The sequence below is a fragment of the Diadema setosum genome, chromosome 8, assembly GCF_964275005.1.
Source record: "Diadema setosum chromosome 8, eeDiaSeto1, whole genome shotgun sequence".
Lineage (NCBI taxonomy): Eukaryota > Metazoa > Echinodermata > Echinoidea > Diadematoida > Diadematidae > Diadema > Diadema setosum.
In genome coordinates this window covers 28100636-28125095 of record NC_092692.1, presented here as the reverse complement: position 1 = coordinate 28125095, position 24460 = coordinate 28100636, and the positions used below count along the sequence as shown (strand labels likewise).

Genomic DNA, 24460 nt, shown 5'->3' with positions numbered 1-24460 from the left:
TGCAACAAAATAACATACAGTTCTATACTTTCTCCTTTCCACTTTTTGTAATATACATGTATGTTTTCTTTGGTATCATTCCTGTATCTGATAAAATACCTTGTATCACTTGTGGTAAGCTATGGTATACGATAGAATAACAAGGCGGAAAAAGTACATTGGACATACGTGTACAACTTACGAAATATACATTATCGCCAAAAAGGAACAGTTACAATGCTGTAACACAATGTCTACCAATCAGTTACCATGTAAACTATGCACGTTTCTACATTGGAAGAAAAATGAGCGATAGCCACAGCAACTTCTCCCTAAGCACACACATGGCAGAATGAAAGGATATGAAGACGAAAAATTGTACCAGGCGGAACTCTATGTTTGAGACCAATGCTTTCTTTATGGAGAACATACCAAGAGGAAAGGTCCTTTAATGTTGCAGCTATAAACATATAAGGACTTATAATGTTGCTTAGGTAATGGCACATACCTCACTCGCATGGGGTTGCTTTACTAGGTCTGCACGATGACTCATGAAACACTAAGAATTATCTATCCATAGTATCTTCATGTTTCTTTGCAGACATTATTAGTGGCATTCTGAAGACAAAAGAAGCTGCAGTTTTACTACAAATTGAAGAAAAATTGTGTTTTTGTCCACTTTGGCATGCACAAGATGTGAAGAATTCCATGCAAGAGACATTTATGTCAGGTTAAAAAGAAAAAAAAATCTCGCATTCCCAGAAAGATCTCATTTTACAGTTCACAGACATTTAATTTGTAAAACTGTCTTGATGCCTGTTTATTGTCCATCCAACATTCAATGATATTTTGCGTTGATTTTACTTGCACAAGTAAGCAGAATGTCTCTATGAGATAAATCCTGTTTAATTCTAACATGAATAAAACCGAAGCACTAGCAATACTTCATCTGAGAGAGCACATCACTGAGAGTTGAAGTTTCATCCTACACACTCACATAAAGTGAGAGGCCAAAGGGTGCTGGTTTGGTTTTTAAGCACGGCAATAACTCATTTACCCTTTCACCAAGCATCAAATATCTGCACATAATTTTCAGCCACACCCACAGGATGCTTTCAATGAAGCGTAGCAATTCCCGGTGTGTCTGGGGCTGAGATGCACTGCGGTTGTCATGACGCCAGGCCTGCATCCTTGGCCATGGCGTAGAAGATTCCTCCCTTGGCGAGGAGTTCGGAGGGTGTGTCAAACTCGGCAATCTGCCCCGCATCCATCACCAGAATCCTGCGAGGAGGAGTGAGAAGATTTTTTTTCCTGATGCTGATCTTGGGGTCTTTTGAGGTTTGCATTTACAAAAGGAAATATGGCATCGACTAATAAACTATTAAAGTACCCATAATTCCATTGCCATGTTTCAGTAAGAGCACAGAAGAATGCTAAAATTTGTAATTGAAAAGAATACATACTGTAAAAGTTTATGTTTATTTTGACTACTTGTAAGCATTTAATTATCTACACTGTATGATCAAAATGTTTACTGCCATTGTTTTCTGTAATAGTGGCAATACTTCATTCTGTGGAGCATATATGAAAACGATGACATATCTGCACTTCATTTCCGCAAAGTATCATCTTGTTTTTTTTTCCTCTCAAATTAACGGAACAAGGACAAAGTTAAAACTGCAGAGATTTTATTTTTCAAGTACATGTAACACACAACTACTGGTAGCAGTCACTGTCATTCATGGCGTAGCTTGAAGCATTCGTTATTAATACTAAATTTGTCGAATATTGCATGAATGGAGATTTCCCTACTACTGGTGTAGATAATCTACGACCAGACTTGCTAGGAAATAAAAGGTATCCCCCCCCCCCCCCCCCCATTCATCTCACCATCTCCCCTCCTCACCCACCTTGTGCTATCCATGATGGTGTTCAGTCTGTGTGCTATAGTGATGACGGTACACTCTGAGAACTCGGTGCGTATCGTGGCCTGAATTAGGTCATCCGTCTCCAGATCCACCGCTGCTGTGGCCTCATCCAACACCAGGATTTTGCTCTTCCTCAACAGCGCCCTCGCTAGGCAGATCAGCTGACGCTGACCGACACTAGAAGCCAATGCAGCGATAAGAAAATAACGAAAACAAACTTTAGAATACAATTCTAATATAAAAGAACAGGATTTAGGTCAAAATAAGTTTTTATATCCTTTCTGCTACATAAAATGAAACAATGATGAAATAAAGTATTAGTAGAATAAAATTGTGAATGTTGAATATTTCCAATCATTGGTGTGGAGCTTGTTAGAGTGTGTAGGTAATAAATTCCTCATGACTGATCTGAAATGCAGAGGTTAGATATGTCTCGCTCACTTGGAGTGAAACCATAGACAAAATAGAATATAATCAAGAATGAATTAGCTTTGTCACTGTTAGTTGGTAAGCTTGTCTTCATTCTTCTTTATGAACTCCTATTCCTCATTACTTTTGTTCAACATGATCAACATCATCATCATTACGACTACAAACATCATAATTTTGGATACCAAGCATCAAACTTACCATTACCATCATTACCTCTTTTGCTGTAGCCATACAGAATCACTATCACTACTCTCCTAAGCAGGATCCTCTTTATCACCATCACAATCATAACTGTTGCTATGACAACCATCATCTATATAACATCTTGCATCAGTAAGACAGGATGATGAGGAATCTCTATCATCAGTACCATCATATTTACTTCTTTTGCTGTAGCCATAAAGAAGCAGCTATCTAAACTATCATCACTATCATTTCTCTCTTCAGTAGCATCCTCTTTATCACCATAACCATCATATCTGTTGCTATGACAACCACCATCTATATAACATCTTGCATGAGGAATACAGGATGATGAGGAATATGGACCGGAAAGTCATGCCCCACCTGAGATTCTCCCCTCCCTCCGTGCACTCGTGCTGGAGTCCTTCCGGTAGACCCGAGACAAAGGTGTGCAGGTGAGACAGTTTCAGGGCCAGCCAGATGTCATCGTCCGTGTAGCTCTCAAAGGGGTCGAGGTTCATGCGCAGAGAGCCGGCAAACAGAACAGGATCCTACCAATAGGAAAATGTGTAGCAAAGCCTTCTATGAGTGTGTGACATGATTCGAAAACAAAAGGGATTACCCTTTTCCAGCAACAAGTACTTTCCAGCAACAAATAACACATTCTCCTGGCAGAGAAAATTTACAATTTACCTTGCGCAATAGCATCCACTTCTTGGTCTTGCAGCTACTACTCTAATCATCTTCCACTTTTGCTTTTTCTGAGATGCGATTTTTTTACGACATGAACATCACACATTTGGCTAATTCATCCATTCCACTATGCATGCTCAATGTGCATGGTATGGTTGTTATAGCTTTATACCTTGTCTGATTCAGAAGTAAACATGACAAACACTTGGCAAAAGCTAATTCTAGTCCTACCCTTAAAGGAAACCAAAACCCAAATAGAAATGTGGATTGAGTGAAAGCAGCAACATTAGTAGAACACATTAGTGATGGTTTGAAGAAAATCGGACAGTTGATGCAAAATCTATGAATTTTTAAAGTTTTGGTGTTGGAACCGCTGGATGAGGAGACTACTTGAGTTTATGACATCATGTGTGGACAATGATTATAAAGAAAATATAAAGAAAATTCAACATGTTTTCACTTTTCTAGCATAATGAAAAAGCACTTGACTAACCGCTTTCAGAAAGTAGGGGGAGTAATTACTACCCTTGACATATGTCAGTACCAAGTTGATGGAATGTGTAATTTTCATGAAAAATGAATTTTTGTAGAATTCCCATTATATTTTCTTTATCTTGTTGTCCACACATGACATCATAACCTCTACTAGTCTCCTCATCCAGTGGTTCCAACACCAAAACTTTAAAAAATTCATAACTTTTGCACTGATTGTCCCATTTTCCTCAAACTTTCACTGATGTGTTTTACTAATGTTGCTGCTTTCACTCAATCCACATTTCTCTTTGGGTTTTGGTTTCCTTTAAAATCACATGAGAGAAAATGCAATCCTTTTTTCCCCTCCTAGAGAAACCAAGTGAAAAATATTAGCAGTCTTTGCAATTTTCAAACTATCAATAAAGAGGCATGTAAGAACTTCTAAAGAGATCCTCGTGTCTGGGTATTTAAAACACCAATACTGCTTGTGTACCAATGAACTTCATCTCCCTCCCAACAATTTCACCCTCCTGCTAGAAATTAATCTCACCTGTGGTATGATGGTAATGCGCGACCTCAGGTCTCGCAGTCCGATCTTGGCAATGTCGATGCCGTCGATCTCGATCTGTCCTCCTGCGGGCTCGATGATGCGGAAGAGGGCGAGGGTGAGGGAGGATTTGCCTGCCCCAGTCCTTCCAACAATGCCCACCTGGTGATCAGATAGGGGTGGGTCAGTGATGGATGAGGATCAAGTGTTTTGAAATTGCAGAAATCGCAAGCAACAAAGTTTCTCGTCAAACAACAAGATTCCAGTAACTTGATCATTGTAACCCTTGGGCCTACTGATCTGTTTGCTGACTGACATACTTGCTTACATTTGCAATCCAAATTTTCAACAGAGTACAACAATGGAAAAAAAAAATCAAGAGTGTGAAAGAACTGTATATGATAATGAAAATAGTGTACCAGTGACAAGAAAAGTCATTACTACAAAAACCATCATCATTATCATCATAAAAAATATGATATCTAAGACAAAATATCACATGCAAATATCATCACTGAAAAGACGAAGAAGAAGAAGAAAAAAAAAACAGGAATGAGACTAACCTTTTCCCCAGATTTGATGGTCAGATCAATGCCCTTGATAACCAGGTCCAGTCCCTCGCGGTACCGAGTGCTGTAGTTGATGAACTTCACACCGCCCTCTTGTGGCCAGCTTGGAGCAGGGCGATTATCGGGCACGATGGCAGCAGCCTATGAAAGAGCAAGAATCGGCCAGTCATCCCTTCACCTCATCAACTACAGAGTACCAAAGTGTGATGTCATAGCCCATCATCGCCATGGAAACTGGTTCTGAACAACCTCACCTAGCCCTGAATGTTTATGCTTGCACCTGGTTCCAACCAAAGCTGCAACAAAATACTGTGACATCATCACTTCATTACTCTATAGAGCTACAATGCATTGCTGTTCCTCAAGAACTCAAAAGGGCTCCTCCATGATGAACACTTACCAAAACCCTCTCCACCAATGTCAGAGTAGGGTATACTATGGGTGCAATATGAACTCAAAATTTTGTAAGAAAGTTCACCACAAGCTGACACCTTTGCATACCTCTGATTTTTTTTTTTGGGGGGGGGGACTTTTTTTTGTCTAAGCTGTGCACCAAAATGTGTGTTTTTAGTTGATACACTGAACCTGATCATTCAGAGATCAAACCCATCTTTTCTTGCTATAAAGTGACTTCACATTGCTGCTTCCAATATCTGCAATATTATCCTCGCAGAACTATGGCGAATAGATGCACTCACAACGTTCAATAGGCATCTTGACAACAAACCTCTCTTTGCAAAGGTGGATATCAGCAACAATTGATTATACCTAGATGAAGTGCATGAATGATTAATCAGCAAAATCATAATACTATGAAGAACAGGAGACAAGGAGAAAGAAGGAAGAAAAGGCAAAAGGAAAGAGAAGAAAACATAGAAGGAAACAAAAAAAACAACAACAACCAAATGACAAAAGTTTCAACCAGAGCAAAGTTTCAGACTGGCCTAGATAATTTAGAATGCAGTCTGCCATCTCAGAGAAACTGATCAGACCTGGTCAGACCAGGTCAGAGCTGACCGATCAAGACGTACCTCTGTGGGTGTCTCTGCATACTCCTTGACCCTCTCAACGGCCACAATGTTGGTCTCCAGCTCACTGGTCATCCGCACCATCCAGTTCAGGGTCTGGGTGATCTGAGAGGTCAGCAGAGAAATGTCCATTGCACTTCAACACACTGTACTTTGATAGAAAATGCAGCCTACATACCTGTCCACATACATGATCCAGTTTATACATGCCACAAAATGACCATTGTACTCGGCTGGAGTTAAATTGACAAATTTTAAAGACGGTTCTCAACCCTCTGAAAGACTAGTCTCATGTATACTCAAGCATGTATCTATGGGAAATGCATGTTATAAAAATAGCTTTTTATCAGTTTGTCCTCCTCAAAGAAGCTCCTTCTGGAAATTTTTGACACATAGAACTCGTAAATGAGAATGCAGATGAAAGAGAATGTTTTGAAAATTCTTTTATCATATCAAAAATACAGCTTGAGTGAGCTAAACCTTGGCAAGCCATACAATGAAAGAATGTACAGTGTGCTAGTACTATTGAGAGCCCCCCCCCCCCTCCATCCTCTTACATCGTGTTGGAAAGAGACAGATGATGTAAATGATTATGGATATGAGCTGACAAACTAAACCACATCAGCATGATAAAATATCAAAGCACAATGATATATGTGCTTTGGCAGTGCTGACACATAAAATATAAACAAATACACATGTAACTGCTATTGGCTGAAATAAGGTTAATCTCATTGTTAAATTGTGAAGCCAATAGTAAGAGCAAAGATGGACTCCTCTGTACATCCCCATCCAAATCCAACCTATTCCTCATCATCAAAATGTGGAACCAGTAGTTTTAGCAAAGCTGCAATTCTCTGTAATATTACCCCTGTCTAAATCCAAGATACCGTATAATTCTGTGATGCATGCTTTAAGGTCAATACACCATGTAGCACTTTCTGTTGGTGGAACTCTTAGTGGAAAAGTAGCATACCTGAAGGGCATAGCTAATTGATAGACCCACAATGCCAGAGGACAGCTCATTTCGACCAATCACAGCGAAGAGTGCCGAGAAAAAGACGATGAAGTTTCCCACAAACTCTAGTCTCAGTGCAAGCCACCTGAAATGAAGAAGACATGAAAGGAAATCCAGTTTCTCTCCAATTTCACCCGACTTGGAAGCATTAGCTGTCACATTCAGCGAACAGAAGTGGTTTGAATTAGCCAAAGATATCAGCATAGCCTCCATGTGGGGTGAAAGAAACATGGTAACAATGTGATAAAAGTTTATTTTATATGCATTCTTGTTGTGTGTCATGGGAGCATTCTACAAATCAAATACATATTGCTTGAACAAGGGTCTCATAATATAATTATAACTTGCTGTGCAAAGATACATATTTATCTTTGAAAGGCAGATACCTACAATGCGTCAACAACAGGAACATTATTCTTCATACAATGTAACTAGCATTGGCCACCATTGCTTCCCTTGGGAAAGAAGTTGGGAAAAATATGTTTTTGGGCTCATATTTTTTCAATCTATCACACTGAATTGACCCTATAATTACTGGTAACATAGATAGCGGAAAGTTCTCGGTGAACTCTGACCTGTTGGAGGCCATGTTTGGGTAGTAGGTGATCTGGTTGTCGTCGATCAGCTGCTCGTTCTGGTGGATGAACTCCCCCTGACGCTTGTAGGCCCGGATGGTGCTCGTGCCCACGATCGTCTCCGAGAAGTGGGAGTAGATCGGAGACCGTGAGATGGACTCCAGACGCTTCAGCTGCCGTGACGTGCAGATGTAGAATCGCTGGCAAGACGGGGGAGGACATTAATGGTGATGAGATTAATGATAATGATAATAAAAATAAAAGTAGTAATTCACAATATTTATAAAGTGTTTATCATATCAAAATGTCTCTAAGCACTGATTAAGAGGGAGGTGGAGAAACGAATGTGATCAAGACCCCGAGAATGACTCAAAACTTGTAGCATGGGCACAGAGATTTGTATGTCCAATGTTGATACATGTCATTTAATGGAAATATGCCAAAATTTCATTTGAGAAAACTAGATGAAGATAATGATGAGACAGATCTTATACCTTTAAAATTCTCACAATTTGTAATCATTGGATGACAGTCTGTGCTATGAATTTAATGGCAATGATCACAATGCAAAATGTCTTTTTTTAAAATTTTTTTATTCCATGATATCAAAGGCATTGCTTTATTTGAGATGACTCACAACATTATGAGACACAAGCAGATAAGATACATCTTGAAACATTTCTATGCCATGCTTTGACAAATGGTGCAATTGAATCGATTGAGAGATTTTCTGTTTACATTCACGTTTAGGAGAAATGGAGGCAAAGCAAACACATAGTATTGTATCTACATTGTACATGTAGCAAAAGAAAACATGCAGCACAGACACAAACATGGAATCACATAAAATAACGACCAACCCAGCAGTGAAACAGTATACCAGCATAAAGTACACGACAAATACAGATACAACTTCAAACAGCTCACTGGCTTGAGGATTTTCTTTTAGTGGTGTCCTGGTGAGTTTTAGCAAGGACCTACTACTGGAGCACATCCATAATAGTCACAAATTCCGAACAGGATAATTAAACAGGAATGCTGTTCATAACATTATCTTCAGGCAACAAGATGTCATACAAACTCAGTTGATGGGGCAGCCTTCACAAAGAAATGTCTGACAGTTACATTTAGGGCATCTGGTATACTGCTTCACTGCCATTAGTGTGAAAGATAGTGCACTGTACCATTACAAAATCAAAAGTGAGAAACATAAAAAGCGAAAGTGCAGCCAGAAGAAAAATAATATAGCAAGCATTAGTGCAGGCATATTAGAAAGAATGGATGAAGAAAAATGAATATTGAAGCTCAAGATATACATTGTAATATGAGCAGTAAATACTGATTATGATGAAGACATAACTTTCCTACACTGAAAAGAGGTAATGATTAGACAAGTTACATGTAGCCCTGGAGCCATGAATTGCTTTAGGTGTACATGACAGCAAGATACGCAGTATACACAATACACTGCATGCGCCACATATTTTGCCAGTATAATATTTCACAAATTGGAACTTGTAAGACAATTTCACTAGTGGTTGAATTTGCAGGCAATAAACATATTGACTAGATGAGAAAAAAAAGTGTTATCCCTTTTAGAGGAAAATTTATAAATCTTACACTTTTGGGATGGTGTATTATGTATTTGTGTTACAGCAGGAAATATTTTTGTGAGATGTTGATTTCATAATATTGGTTAACTCACGAAATTCGGGTGATCAAAAACATTGCAAAATACAATGCGGATGCAGGATATTGTGTATGACATGTGGTGCTGGTATTACTGTATTATTTCACATAAATATTTAAATTCCTGAGATGAAATTATATGTGGCATACTATTACGTTTTTTCCTACGTATGTACTGATGGGAGGTACACCAGCAGATGAATCTAGAGTATATATAGTCATTTTGAATGCAACTGTGATAACATGGTAGTGTATATGGGAGATATATAAAACCGACAGTTTGAAATGTTGGCATGTATGGTGGTAAAAAAAAAAAAATCCCTTTTTAAGAGAGCCTGATAAAACTGCTAAATGAAGCATGTTTGGCAGACTGCTGTAATATTCCAGTCCCAGCAAAGCAGATGTTCATTTGATTAAGCACTATATCTGACGCGGTCATGACGATAGGATATATTTCATTCCGGATATATCATGTAATGACAACCATGTAAGCACGAATGAACTTCGGCATATGAGGAGGTAAAACTACAATAGACTGTTGGAACAGGGAGGTGATACTGCATAAAATGCAAAGCATGTCAGTGTCATTTTACAAAAATCAATCATCAGTGGAAAAGTGGTAAGCTCATGGGGGATTACATTCTTTCTGACTGTTCAATATATGCAAAAATGATACATTGCAGATTCCAGGAAAACAAACAGCATCGTGAAGCAAATACATTGTTTATTGTAAAATGCAATGGCGGCCCGACACAATCCACGGAGTACATGACATGAAAGATACGCCAGCAGCTGACTAGTAGATGGGTACGTTCCGCCTTCGACACAGATCAGGTTTGGTCTCACTCCTCTCCTGTGGGACTGTTCAGTGTCACCTTGCTGGTAGTACCACACAGAGATATACTTGCTATTGAGCTATTTTGCCCTTTGACCACATAGATAAAATTGAAATAAAAGACTATGTTTTCCTGCGGAAGATATTCTGCAGCCGTCTGCGTAGCTCAGGAGCACGTCTCACAGACGTCATACAAATTTGTTTTAAAGCAGCAAATCAACCCCGAGAGTAATCCACCAGCAAAACAAAATCCCCTTTTCTCCGATCCACCCTTCTGAAACTAGGTGGGAAAAGAAACAGTTAAGCTGAAGTCCACTGCTCAGCCTTTTACTCTTCACTGCTTGCCTAATCTTTAACCCGTTGAGGATGAGCTGATCTTCCCATAGACATCCCATAGACATCTGCCCGAGTCTACTTGGGACTAGTTTTCGTATGGGCTAAGAATGAAAATCAACAGATATGCTGTGTGCTGTATGAGAGAGACAGAGACAAAAAAAAAAATGGTGAAAGAGAGGGAATGGAAAGTGAGGAAGAAAGAAATAGAGGGGAAAAAGAGAGACGGGGGGGGGGGGGGGAAGAAGGGGACAGCAATGGCAACTCTGGTACATCTTCACCTGTTGAGGAGGAGCCCATTTTGCTATGACACACATTTTCCAGAGGGACCTGCCCGAGTATTCTCGGGACTAGTCGTCAATGGGTCAAAATCCTTGCAGAAAGGCTCAGGTACAATATGGCTTGCATCCACTAATGCCAATGAGAAGATTACGAATCATATTTCAATGACACACATACAGAAGTATACTATTAGAATATTGCACATGGCATGGCATGAGCTGCAGAGTTGGTATTCCTGTGAAGAGACTGGTAAATTTGCATAATGGATGAGGCAATGCAATGTTGCTGTTTTTGAATAGTATACATACATAAATATTTCTCTTGAATTGGATTCATATGGAATTTTGACTGGAATGGCAAAGGAGGCAAAGCTGGCATTAAGTTGACTTTGAGCTGATGAATGATGCTGAGTTGAAGGAAATACATCTTTGGAAAAGAAGAATAATGAATGAATACATCTTTGCAATAGAAGAATCAAGAAAAAAAAGAGCACTTCTTCACTATCAATAAAGAAAGGAAATTATTGGCAAGTTGCACACACCGATCAATAATTGCAAAACATCTCGGTTTTGACGGCTGGAGAAGGGAAGGAATGAAAAGTGGCGTGAAAAATAAAAACTGTTACTTTTTAGAGATCAATAGCTATTAGTGAGGGAGATATTAACCTCTGTAGTGTACAAAAAAAAAACCAAACAAACAAACAAACAAAGGAAGGAGACAATAAGCCCCAGAAAGCCCACCTACCATGTATAATTTTGTAAAGACACTTAAAAAAAAAAAATAATACACTGTAGTTCACTCAACGCTCTTAAATACCTCCTTCATGAAGACCACATGCTAGTAAAGATAAGCCAAAAAATGGACATCAAATGTGACAAGGCACAAAACGCCATCTTGAGCTGACTGCACATTTCTACAAACAAAAAACTAGTTAAATTAAAGTCGGACCTCACCTTTGACTAAAAAGCCTGAAAAAACAAAATGTTATTTCTTCTCTGCATTATACAGGAGTCATTTCAATGAAGAATTGATAGACCAATTCCCCAGTTCAGATGATTTCAACAAAGGCAGGGAAGGTACAAACAAACAAAAAATGATCCATCAGATATTACAAATGTCATTCTTATCCCCACACATTAAATTGAGTTTTGACATTGAATTACAATAATAAGGTATTACAATAATCCAGGGTAGCCTCTTCGGTATTGCCACTGCTCTATCAGAGGGCCCTGCCATTATTATCAGGTAGCACTGCCACGTACCCATTCATACACCTCAGTCAAGAGACACATTGTGTGTAAAAACATATTGTAGTCCAAGGATGTATGCACTGGGCGAGAATCGAACTCGGGTCTTCTGATTGGGAATTGGTAGTCTTATCCACGATGCCACAGCGCCCCCATTTGTAAATTGAGTGTGCAATGTCATTACCATTTACAACTATACTGTATAATCCTTCATAGAGCATCCATTCATTTGATTGCAACAATTGTGAATATTTACACCTATTCCTGTGTCAATTTCCAGCCAAGGGAAAGTAAGAATGCATCAGAATCTACAGTTGTAAATACACATAATGATATCATCAAAGTTTTTTTTTTTTTTTTTTTTTAATCATTACTAGTCTACTGTAAAAGTGGAAATTTCTGCGCATTTTGCGCAACCACAACCTAGTGCAAAAATAAAATCACACAAATATTTTTGCATGCCATATGTTTCAGTAGTCAATGTCCTCATTCAACAGAATCTGGAGAATGAAAAACATGTGAAATTCATCTTACCCGGCCAAGTGCAAAAAATTACTCGTGGGAAAATATCCACTTTTACTGTATACAAATGTGAAAAACACGACTTTGGGCAAAAAATAAAAACTATTCAAACAACCTATAAGCCAAACCTTCTCCATACAGGATATCAGAGAAACCCACACAAATGAATGAAGAAATTGTAAAAACAACATTTTCTCAGGGCCTGTTCAATCTGAACACTCACATGGAAATGCTTGATGGAAGGTACTGTAAAAGTGGATATTTTCGCACGACTAATTTTTCGAGCTTGGCCGGGTAAGAAGAGTTTCGCGTATTTTTAATTTTGCGGAATCACGACATCACGCACAGGAACACATGGCAAGCAAAAATATTCGCATGCTTTTATTTTCGCGTTAGTTTCTGGTTGTGCGAAATGCGCGAAAATTTCAGCACTGCGAAAATTTCCACTTTTACAGTATATGTCATGTGTCATTAAAAAAAAAAAAAAACCCTGACGGGGTGGATATAACTTACAAAATGTATGTCTCAAAGTGAAATGAGCTGCTCTGACATGGATGAGAAATCTCAGGGTCAATTTAAGCACAAAATACAAGGAGCGAAAGCATTAGAAGATGCATGGTCATATCATAGTGTATGGAATGTATGGCCTTACACCTTGAAAAGCAGTTGTTATATTAATGTGTACAGATGCAGGTCATTATCATTATTAAAATACAAAACAAAATGACTGTTATTCAAATCTTGAAGGATACATAGCCTCATAATTAGAAGAGTAGTTGAATGATAATCCCAAAGGATTACTGACCTTCAAATTGTTACAAAAAATGTTTGTATTTTGAATTATTCAACGATGCATGGCTTTGTCACAAACAAAACAATTGCACTATCAATGTAAGCTTGTACATTAGGTCATAATGTGCTTGATGCATGATGGGGTGGGGTGGGGGGGGGGTTGGGTGGGGAGGTTCATAAATCAAGCCATTATTTCATTAAAGTAATTTATTACACAAATGTTACCAAAGATTAATATCACTTTCATGCGGAAAGTTCTCAAGGATGCGAGCAATGAATGGAATGAGGCTGAAATATGCTACTCATGAGTTTGTCATTTCAACATGAAAGGTATAATGTGCAAATTCACGATGGTGGATTGAATTCTCTGAAAACAGACTGACACTGTAACACAGAATAAAAATCTTGTATACTTTTGTCAAATCAACTTGTTAAACTTTGTACAAACCTACAGCAACAACAGCAGAATATAAACTGAAGTCTTGTCTTGTAAAGACTCTTCGACTGCTGATAATAGTTTATACCACTCTTTAAGAGTAGTATATAAACAATTCTGAAATGTTCTGAAATGTTCATATATTTCTTCATGCTTTGTGCCATTCACACAATTTCTCGAAGGCCCCCTCAACCCTAACTAGGCTGGACTTTTTTGGTAGATGATAGATCTGTTCAAAGTACATTAGAAAAGCAGAACAAAAATGACATTAACAATTACATACGGAAAAACAAAACAAACCCCCACACTCACGTTAAATACAAAAGAAAGCAAAACAAAACAAGATACTATACAAACATAGACCTGAGTGGACTTTGGGACAAGGGACAATGTGTACTAATACCAGCATATACTATTTTTTAATCAACTTGTGTTGAAGTGGTTCTGTTGCATAGCTTTAGCAGAATACATGTATTTTTTCCCAATTAATTGTTGTCCTTTTTTCCCCACTAAAAGCAACAACACAAAGCAACAACAACAAAAAAGCACCTTCATCCCCACAATTCAGAGCATCTGTATCACCCCTTTCTCCTGATATAATCCCTGCAATGCAGGAGACATTGAAGATGTATCTTTAATAATCAGCAGAAACTCTACATCATACGCTTCTGTGTGGACACATAATGCAAAATAAGCTAACATAAGCACATAAATCCAGGAATTATCCACATGCTAGTTAGTCAAGTATGTATCTGGAAAATTACATGAATGAACAAGTAGATTGGCAGGTAAGAATAAGAAGCACCCAAACGTAACATGCATAATTTCTACCCTGGTTTCCCAAACAAGGCTGGCACCACAACACAAAAGACGTAAACAAGAACAATGACATTATGTCAGTCTCCATAAGTCCCCACACTTCAGGTGTTATGTGCCTTGTCAAACTTTCTTTTTTTTTTAAAATCACGATTTAAAAGATGAAGAAAGTGAGCCATCTGATTAATCCTAAGACCAACATGTGCGAAGTCACCAAAATGAGGAAAATAGGGGAAGTCCCGAGAAAGCGGGGTGTGTGTGTGTGTGTGTGTGTCTTGTACCTGCATCAGAGTGCAGATAACACTGAGCGGCAAGATGATGAGGGTGAAGAAGGGCAGGACGGCGCAGATGACGGCGATGGTGCGGACGTACTTGGTGCAGACCAGCAGCATGGTGCGCAGGTTCTGCCCCATCCACGTGTCCATCTCGTCCACGTCCTTGCTGAAGCGGTTCAGCAGCTGCCCCTTCAGCGTGGTCTCGAAGAAGACCATCGGGTAGCGCAGGACGTCGGTGACCAGCACGTGGTGGAGGTGTGTGGTGGCCCGCACGCTGCCGGCAAACAGCAGGAGGTCGCCTATGTACAGCCATAGGCCTGCCCTAGCAGCGAGGGGCACAAGGGGTGCAGGGTGTGGTCAGTATGAGACTACAGGCAGGTGGGGTTTGTGGGGCTTCCCATTCTACAAAATACGACAGGCCTGATCCAAGTTTGTTACCCACTTGGACATGAACACTGATACATTGACACTAATACATAAGGCTTGGGATTCTAGCTTTGGGGGAGGGGGAGGTAGGGAAGAACGAAACTGGTACCACAGTGATTTCGAAGCACCATACTGATGCTTTCCTGAGGAAAAAAAGACAAACAATGAATTGGAGCCCAATCACTGGTGCTATTTCAAAGAAATAGCTATGTAAATGCCATACACTGTAAATTTCATGATTTAAGGCACTTTTCAAAGTGGCTAAATTCATGATACAGAACCACAACAGCAGAATGCGAATAAATATTACCCCTTTCTGAAGTCTCAAATTTACTGATTTCTAACTTTTGAGATGGTATACAAAAAAGCTCTGTCATAGAAGGTTATATATATATATATTCTTTTAAGAGCTGTCAATTTTGCAAAGAATACTTAGCTTGTAAAATTTGTTGAAGTAAAAAGACTGCAAAATATACTGCATAAACAGCGAATTTGGCAGACGAGAAGTGTATGTGTGAGAGGAATTTTTTGCATGCCTTTGAGTACACACTTTACAGAGTGGTAAGAGGCATTATAAATATCCATATCATTATTCTTATGTAGATCTGAGTAAATGTTAGCGTAGCAACACTTGAGAATCAGAGGTAAATTAATGCCAAAAGCTTTCAACAGTGTTAATGCTCTCCTAGTTCCAAGTTAAGAATATATAACTGAAAACTGTTAAAAGACTTTTAGTGGTAGAAATAGAAGGTAAATGTTGCTTTCTTTCCTCTGCAAGTCATCAGCAACCTAAGGATGGATAATCACACATTGACAATACAAGGGTACATGTGACCAAGCTCATACATCATACTATACGAAAAACCAACATCGTACTTGCGCATAAACATATGGCCACATTCATCATTGAATGTTGCCACATTTCAATATTCGTCTCCAATCCTCCACCTATGTGCGCTAAAGGGACAAATATGACTATCTGCGACTGCTGAATACAGCTGACGTACAATGGAGAGTTGCTGGCACAGGGTTATATCATGATTGCATCCCTTCATAAGGCGCGGTGGGAAATGAAATATCACCAGTTCCAGCTTCCCAGCGCATGTGGAGTCAAGTGAACCTCATTAGTAATGACGAAGGCTGTGGATTTCCAATAAGAATGGGATGAATCAAATTATGCACGTGTATGAATATTTTCATAATTCTCCAAATGAATCCTGCAAGAGAGAAATGACACATTAATAAAGAAATGGCATCAGTCAAATGTCATAAAAAAAAAGACCAAAACAAAGAAAGGATGAAATACAAAGCACGCTGCAGATGACATTATTAACTTATCTATGATAACAATGAAGGAAAGTTTCACAAATGGTTCACAGATATTCACGGAGTATCTCGAAAGCTGTCAGAGCCTTGGTGAACAAAATTCCTACCTTTAAGGAAATGCACACTAGGTTTAGGGCATCTATATACTGTGTCAGACCAGAAGTCTTGGATCTAGGCTGCATGTTTATGAAAGAGGTGGGTAATCTGTTATATAATATATCTGAGCTGTTTTGAAGAAGTCACCTAATACACTGTAGGCCTCTATTAAAAGTTACCAGTCAGATATCTTGCACACCTACGAAGTTAGTTCCTGATATTCCAGACATTATCCATCATCAGTGTCAAGGGATATAAACCTACTATAAAGTTCCCATACCTGTGCATTATTGTCGCCTGCCTGGCAGAAAGGCCCTAAGGCTTGTGGACTCGACAAATCACATGAAATAATGATCACACCACGTAAATGAGCTTTTCAAAACGGTCAAATTATGCCATGAACAAAAATTTGATATTGGGGTCAAATTTCATGCTAGAGCGCTTCTGCCGGGCGAGCGACGTCAAGTGTAAACAAAATGCAAGGAGAAAGAGGAACAGCTGGACTAGTCAACCACTGCACGATGGAGTAAGAAGCAGCACTGCATAAATATTACACTCCTTCACCGCTGAACGACATCAGTTGCTAACCGCTGCATACCAGGTGACAATATGGAAAGCAGCATTACTACATCAAAGTTCCTCTTTGCTATTGATACCCCCATGATCGCATATCAACAGAGTTTAAATGGGTGTACGTGTATGTATTTATATATAGTGTGCATGCACATGTGTGAGACCAAGACACAGAGAGGTGGAAAAAAAAAGATACCTGTATCTTATGAATCCGATGTGATATTATCAATTCCCTCTACCATGGGATAAGACACTAGATGAAGTAGCAAAAAAACTTCACCAAATTAATGTGATTCTTGTACAATATTTTGATGACCATGATGTAAAAAAAAAGGCCTTCATGTTGTGAGTCTTTACACTTTCTGTGAAGTCGCAATGTAGGCTACATTTGGCACTGGAAAGATACTGTCTATGTTCACTACAGCTCTCTGTACACATTTTGGCTCAAGCTTGCGTGGCTGTGTACCAACTTTGAATTTGTCACAGTCATTTTGTGTCACATCACCCTGCCACAGGAGGAATGTGTATCTCACTGATGTTTACTAGTCTGTGAATAGTTTTAAGTTTCTAATCTTATTAGGACACAAACTCCAAAATACTTAAACAGGCGTCGAAGAGACATTTCTTGCCCATGAAAAGAGACTGTACGTACTTGTATGTTCATTTTGTGTGGTCAGCGGTGGAAGTAGATTAGACAAGAGAAGCAAAATGAGGACAGTAGAACATCATCGGAAAGAGAAATCTGGCAGAAAACTTGCACTGCCTGAGGTCTTTCTCACCCGAGTAGGGGTCGCTGAGGTTTCCATTCACTTTTTTTCCCCCATCAAGGGCTACCAGCCCAAACTCTCATGGACCTTGTATTCAAATGGGTCGCTAATGGCAGTCACACAACTCAATGAATGTGACAACTACTTTCTTCTCCAAATAAAACAACTACTTTGGACAAAGTCTGGGAAACTGGTGAATCATGCTTCTTGTTGTCATTTTTCTTTTTTTCTTGTTGAGAACATTTTCTTGGCAATGCAACTACATGTACATACAGTAAGCTAATGCTTTAAGATTACCAGATATCGTGTAAAACAGAGGAACAAAGTAACATAGGTAAGGCATCATTCAGCAAATGTAGTTTCATGCATGCACAATGAACAAATAATCCTATTTTTCTAATTCTGATGCCATTGAAGGAATTAAAACTGGTGTATGAGAGATGTCTGTCCAGCACTTTATATTTGCTAGAAATCTGACAAATCTATTGCCTCCGTTTGTTGCTCTCTGACAATCTTAATGGCTTGTTTGACTGTGTGCTTGTGTGAAATATCAATTCTACATGTAGCAATACATGTTGGCATGCAAAGAGGGGCTGTGAGCTAGGACTGCAGGGGCATGACACCAAGCAAAGAACCTGTGCTTCACACACACACATAAATGAAAAAACAAAAATGCAAACTGAACAACCAAGCAAGTGGAGATTAGCAAGGGAAGAGACTCCCAAGAGATAACAGTAGTCCAGCTCTGTGAAGACAGAACTGGAGAAGCCTGTGCCTTAAAGGCTGTGTATTTACTGTATCACAAGATCACAGCTAATACAAAGTGACAAAATAATAGGTAGTAGATGCTAACTACCAAGTACCTGTATGATACCATATGCCAGAGTGAGCGGGAGCGCTACCACCATGAACCAGGGAGTAGAAACGCAAATGACAACAAAAGCGAAAACGGTGTCCAGCGAGACGGTGAGGAAGTCGTCCAGGTGTTCGGCGAGGACGCAGTCCAGCGTGTTCACGTCCGACGTGAAGCGGTTCAGGAGGCTGCCGCGGAGGAGGACGTCGAAGGTCGCCATGGGGTAGCGAACCACCGCCATCAGGAGGATGTGGTGGAGGCGGCCCGCTGCCATGACCACGGCGTGATTTAGGGTCCCGAGGGCTGCCATCGTCAGAAAACCTGGGTGCGGTTGAATGGGGCAGGGTGAGATGGGACGTCACAGGAAAGATGACATCAGTTGTACGTGTGGGCCAGTGTTCTTGACTGGACTACACACAGTGGCCACATATACATATGTTGTGCTCCCGTTACTCGCAAGAAGTGCTTGTAATCTGCTTGGGGTGGGGGTTGTTCTATCAGATAGACGTCTAGAAACTTGAAAAAACAATTTGATTTTATGAATCGAAAGCAAAGTATATTGAAAAATACAGCACAGCTACATGATACCAATTATGTGAGGACACATCCTTGCTCCCTTTAACATTATTACAATGTATGCACAACTCTCCATTCTAATGCACGTCAATAAGCGATCACACTGAAAGCGTGATGCATTTGGTATTGTTGGCCCCAAAACAGGGGATATTCATACACGCAAGTTTAAGACATTGTCCTGCTTTCTCAGTACTACAAAACTCTCCAAGGTGTTTTCATTTTCGCGTTCTAGTCTAAATGCACTTTTACGGCGCTATGGCAGACCTTTGGCCCGCAGTTCACGTAAATGGTTGCACCATTTTTGTGCTGGCATCGCATTATCATGGCTTGCGTGTTGTGTCGTCAATACAAACATCCAGAGTTCAGCGTCAGGGTACTTGTGTCGAAATGGAATGTGGTAGGACGCTGGACGATAGTGTTGTTGGATGTAGCCAGTGTGCACCTGAAACTGGTACTGCAGTATGGCTGGAACTCTCCTGCAGAGTAAAGTGAGTGCGAGGCCTAGAATACACCAGGACATAGCACAGGAGGTAATGGAAATGGATGCCACAGTCAGCGAGATACACAGGACATATTCCCCATCCTCTCCAAAAAAAGGGAGGGGGCAGTACTCGATGCTCTGCTGGTGACGACAACCGAATGGAAATCTGAGAAAAATGCCAACGTGCCAGACACAAAACAGCACTTTGCAAAGCACAACACTCTCCGGGACAGCGCATGCACTTTAAGGAAGAGTACCTCTTCAAAGGTCAAGGTTCAAGACTCATCTCTGATGGCTGATTGTACAGTGGCCACACATACCTCATCCCATGCAATGATGCAAGAGTTTCACCCGCCGTACTGAGGATGCTACCAGCAAACAAGGAGAAAATAGCTGCATGTTACTAGTAATATCCACGCTGATATTGACGTTAACGGCAGTCACTGTTGGGACCAGAGAGATGGGTGGAGTAGTCTGCAGAGACTGTACATACTTGACCTCTAGAGGGCTCACTCAAGACCAGTAACAAGCAGTGACAAAGGCTCACTGTCTATACAACAAATGGAAAAACGGGTAAAATAAACATTTAACAGAAGCAGGTGCTGAATTGGAGGAGAATGTCTGAAAAAACCCCCCAAAAACCAAACAGATAGATAAGGAAGGGTTAAACATGTCTCATTGACTCAAGTATTCAACAGCTAATTCTTCCCACTCATCATAGGGAATGGGAGTGTTGAAAACAAACTAAACAGGCTTGAAACAAGAGATGATATACTGAAGACATATGGGTGTGTTCACTATGTGAAGATATCTATGTGCACACAATAATCTGTGTACTTGTCAGTAACCTCGAGAAACCAGGATATATCTCAATCACTGATGTGTAATCGCGAACAACAGAAGTGGAAAAATCCCCTCACAATACAGGAAGTAGTATTTTTTTAATTTCCTTGGCAGGTTTCCTGTGTTGCCAGAGTGTGCATTGCACTGGTTTCAAATAAAACTTGGTAATTATTCAATTGCCTACTAGACATAGCTTTTAGTCTCCTCCGAAAGACTTAGCAAAGAGCATGAAGTGCCTTGCTATAGGGCACTACTACCTGGTTGGGACTCAAACCCCTTTTGTGCATGGAAGCCAGCGGTCTTATCCAAGTTCGTTGTCCCACCTGCTTCAGCCGCAACAGCTACTGCAGTTTTGGCACTTCTTGGCAGTAGTACTACAGGAAGCAGTTTCTGGATTCAGTCTTATTTTTCTATTTCATGAGAATCTTCACTCATCGAATTAACGTCAATATTGTTCATTTGACAAATGACTGAAAATTTCCCACTTTCAAAACTTTCAACATGTTTACATCTTGTATATATAGTCTCTACTTTGGTTGTGGAGTGCTGAAGTGAGGTATACATGTGCAGTGTTTGCAATTTGTTTTTCATCTCCCTCCCTGGAATCCCAGTTTGTTTTTCATACAGGAAGCAGCTTTCGGTCTGTTTGTCAGTTATGTTTGTTTGTACTGGGCTGTCTTTTTTTTTCGATGTGTACCATATCTTTCCTTCTGTCAGAACCTTGAGGGAAATAGAATTCAAGTACCATTAATCAGGTTACTTTTGTTAATGATGAAACATTTCTATTCACTTCGGTTTTCTGTTGTGATTGTAGTCAAGTGAATGAGTTATTGAGTTTGTATACAACTGCATGAATTATCACATTTATTTGAAAAACAAAAATTTGCAAATCATGATCATCAAATGAAAGTTAACACCACAGAAAAAGAGATGCCATAGAGAAAAGGAGTTAAAGAGACAGGGTGTGGGGGAAAAAAAACACAAAGACCCAGAGATTGTGTGTGTGCATGCATGCGCATCTGGAACACATCCAACGTAAACGTGCATTCAAAGTGTAGATTTAAAACCATCATGGGAGCCTTTTTCTCCATGGGGCTTGGGGAGGGGGGCAAAACTGACTGGTACCTGCACAACATAATAGAGCCCTCCGAGCGGAGGGATGACAATGGCAAACCAGGGCGTGGAGAAGGTGATGACGATGAGGACGGACGCCACCTTGAGGAGGCAGTCGAGGAAGGAGCGCAGCCGCAGCGGGATCTCGACGTCGATGTTGTCCGTCTCCTTGGCGAAGCAGTTGAGGAGGGCGCCCTTGAGGGTGGTGTCAAAGAAGGAAGAGGGGCAGCGGAGGATGTTGAGGAGGAGGAGGTGGTGGAGGTAAGCGGCAGCCAGGATGCTGCCGTGGTAGAGGAGGAAGCAGCCACCGGTGATGAAGACACCTGGTGGCCACGGGGGCAAGATGGAGGAGCGTGAATCGGGCGGAGAAAAGCGACGATACTTTAATAGTCAGGAATAGTACAGTATTCGAAAAACGATTAAAAAAAAAAAGTATTAATCTCAATACCAGGCAGGAACTTAAACAAACACTTGGATAGTTTTCGATAGGAGTCCACATCACAAAAGGCAGAGAGAAGGATGAGAAAAATGACAGAACATATCCTAAACATGACTTCAAAGGAGAGTAATAGGAGGCAGTGAATGAATAACACACAATAGGATAAGAAAAGAGATACAGGATCAGTTCAGCAATTTTTCTTTTTCTTTTTTTTTTTTTTAGAGGGTGGTTAGGACAGGGACAAGCATGTGGAGGGGCAAGGTAGAAGGACTGGCTAACATCTTTATCATGGAATGACCAGATGTCAACCACTGCAAACAAGCATGATGTGGAACAAGCATATTTTCAAACCTTTGGTCTGTAGTAATTTGAAGAGATTAACTAGACAACACTACAACATAAACATGCGGTCATAGCAATGCTGCCAACCCAATTTGTATGTGACAGCAAAGTCCTTTACGACAGCAACATTTGTAATAACATTTGACAATCACAAAACAGAATGAAAAATAGTCATAAACTACTCTGTAAACACTCAAATTTTTGTAATTTTAGGAGAAATTAATTCCCAATACTTTTATCAGCTTCATTGCATCTGCTATTTCTGCAAAATTTTATAAACCATTGTTCTCTTGTGTAACACACTTAATGCAATTACACAAGATTGTTCCTCCTTTTGTACACCTTACTACAAGAAATGGCAAAACAAAAAAGATGAAAATGAAGAATGTAAGGGCAGTGGCTGAATCTGGCTAACATCTAGCTAGCTACCTCATATCTAGACTTTGTGAGCAATAACCAACTAATCGGATATACACTATTTACATTAAACACTGGTGGATAAGACTTTCAAAATATGGACTCACAGTTAACAAAGACAACATGTCTACAGACAGTAAGCATGAATGTGATGAGTAAATCAGTATGAATTAAAGGCAGTATAAACTAATGCGACAGATAGTTATACACGGGACAGAATCAGCAACTTTTATTAATTTCTTGGTCTCAATTGATAGTTTGAGTATTGAATTTCTGGAACCAAACAGATAGGAAGGCTGCTTGGTTGGATGAACATGGGAAATCATACAATAGACACATAGCATAAAAAACAGAGCAAAAAAGTGCAGTGACATTACTTTGTATATCCTGCCTTCTTGCATAACTGTACCCTATAGGATAATCATGTGATAAATGTAATTTAGACAAGACCCCACTCATCAAGGTTATGGCTACTAAAGGGCATGGTAAGGGCACATCCCTTGATCATCCCGATGCTGGAGCCACATTCATGCCAACTCACATCTTCTTGATCTTCAACTTTTCACACTAGTAGAACTTTGTGACATGCGATGGCCACTTAAAACTATGTTTCCATGCATACAACGTGGCAAGAGAGCTAAACATAAGGTAGAAGATCGCTAATGTGAGAATGCAGAGAAGGTCCTCTGGAAATTGTGACCAACTGTAAAAATTGCCGCAGCAGTTTATTATGGGATCAGGGAAGAGTAATTTTAAATAGCACATACAGTATCTGCACCTGCTTCAAGCAGTTCTACCAAAAGGTGGATCGTACAATTGTATGTGTGAGTGTGTGTTGTGGGGGGGGGGGGGGGTGGTTCATGTATCAAAAAAGAGCAAAAATTGGTGGAGTGAATCCCAGGTCCAACTCCAGTGGAGGATTTTTACGTAGTCAAAGAGTAGCATTTCTCCAGTATACAGGAGCAACACCCACATATACTACAAGGTTGGAAGGAAGAAATGCATTAGATCCTTGATCAAGTTTACTATATTTTCAGGGAGTCTCTATACAAATCAATGTGGCAGGAGGTTGGCAGCTCTTGTCATTGATCACTTCCAGCCCTGCAAAAAAAAAATCAGGGGTACAGACTGGCCTCACAAGAGGCCGCATTTAGCCCACACTGCCCCAATGGGGAGCTACGTCTGACCTTGCGTGATGCCGAGGAGGGCGTAGACGGTCAGGTAGCGGTCCCTGACCGCCGCGGGCTGCGTCCCGTTGACCAGCGGCTCGTTGCTCCAGCGGCTGAGCCAAAGGTTGGAGGCCACCGACGTGGCATTGAAGAGGATGTAGAGGAGAAGGATGACCAGGGAGAGAACCAGGCCGATGGAGCGGATGTAGGCCCAGAAGACCGCAAACTTGACCTGAACGGTGGTCGAGTGATGGATCAACACAGAAGGTACTGGTGACTGTGTTGTACAAGAAGCTCATATTTTCAACAATTTTAGTTCTCATTTCATATTCCAACATATCATTATACTGTACAACATTACCGGCCTTTTTAGGGTTAAACAGATA

At 40.1% G+C, this 24460-nt stretch overlaps 1 protein-coding gene across 1 annotated transcript in view; it reads right to left on the bottom strand.

Annotated features, from left to right (window-relative positions):
- Positions 1 to 753: 753 nt before the first annotated feature.
- Positions 754 to 24460, bottom strand: part of LOC140232179 (multidrug resistance-associated protein 1-like) — a 57667-nt gene continuing 33960 nt past the window's right edge. The window contains exons 21-34 of the mRNA XM_072312318.1: positions 24093 to 24306; positions 21720 to 22030; positions 19624 to 19771; positions 18716 to 19015; positions 16162 to 16219; positions 14660 to 14975; positions 7427 to 7626; positions 6810 to 6936; positions 5837 to 5938; positions 4800 to 4946; positions 4240 to 4398; positions 2907 to 3073; positions 1890 to 2084; positions 754 to 1260 (exon numbers count right to left, since the gene is read on the bottom strand). Of these exons, the coding sequence (XP_072168419.1) occupies positions 1149 to 1260; positions 1890 to 2084; positions 2907 to 3073; positions 4240 to 4398; positions 4800 to 4946; positions 5837 to 5938; positions 6810 to 6936; positions 7427 to 7626; positions 14660 to 14975; positions 16162 to 16219; positions 18716 to 19015; positions 19624 to 19771; positions 21720 to 22030; positions 24093 to 24306 (2556 nt within the window). The 3' untranslated portion in view covers positions 754 to 1148. The remainder of the gene's footprint in view (positions 1261 to 1889; positions 2085 to 2906; positions 3074 to 4239; positions 4399 to 4799; positions 4947 to 5836; positions 5939 to 6809; positions 6937 to 7426; positions 7627 to 14659; positions 14976 to 16161; positions 16220 to 18715; positions 19016 to 19623; positions 19772 to 21719; positions 22031 to 24092; positions 24307 to 24460) is intronic.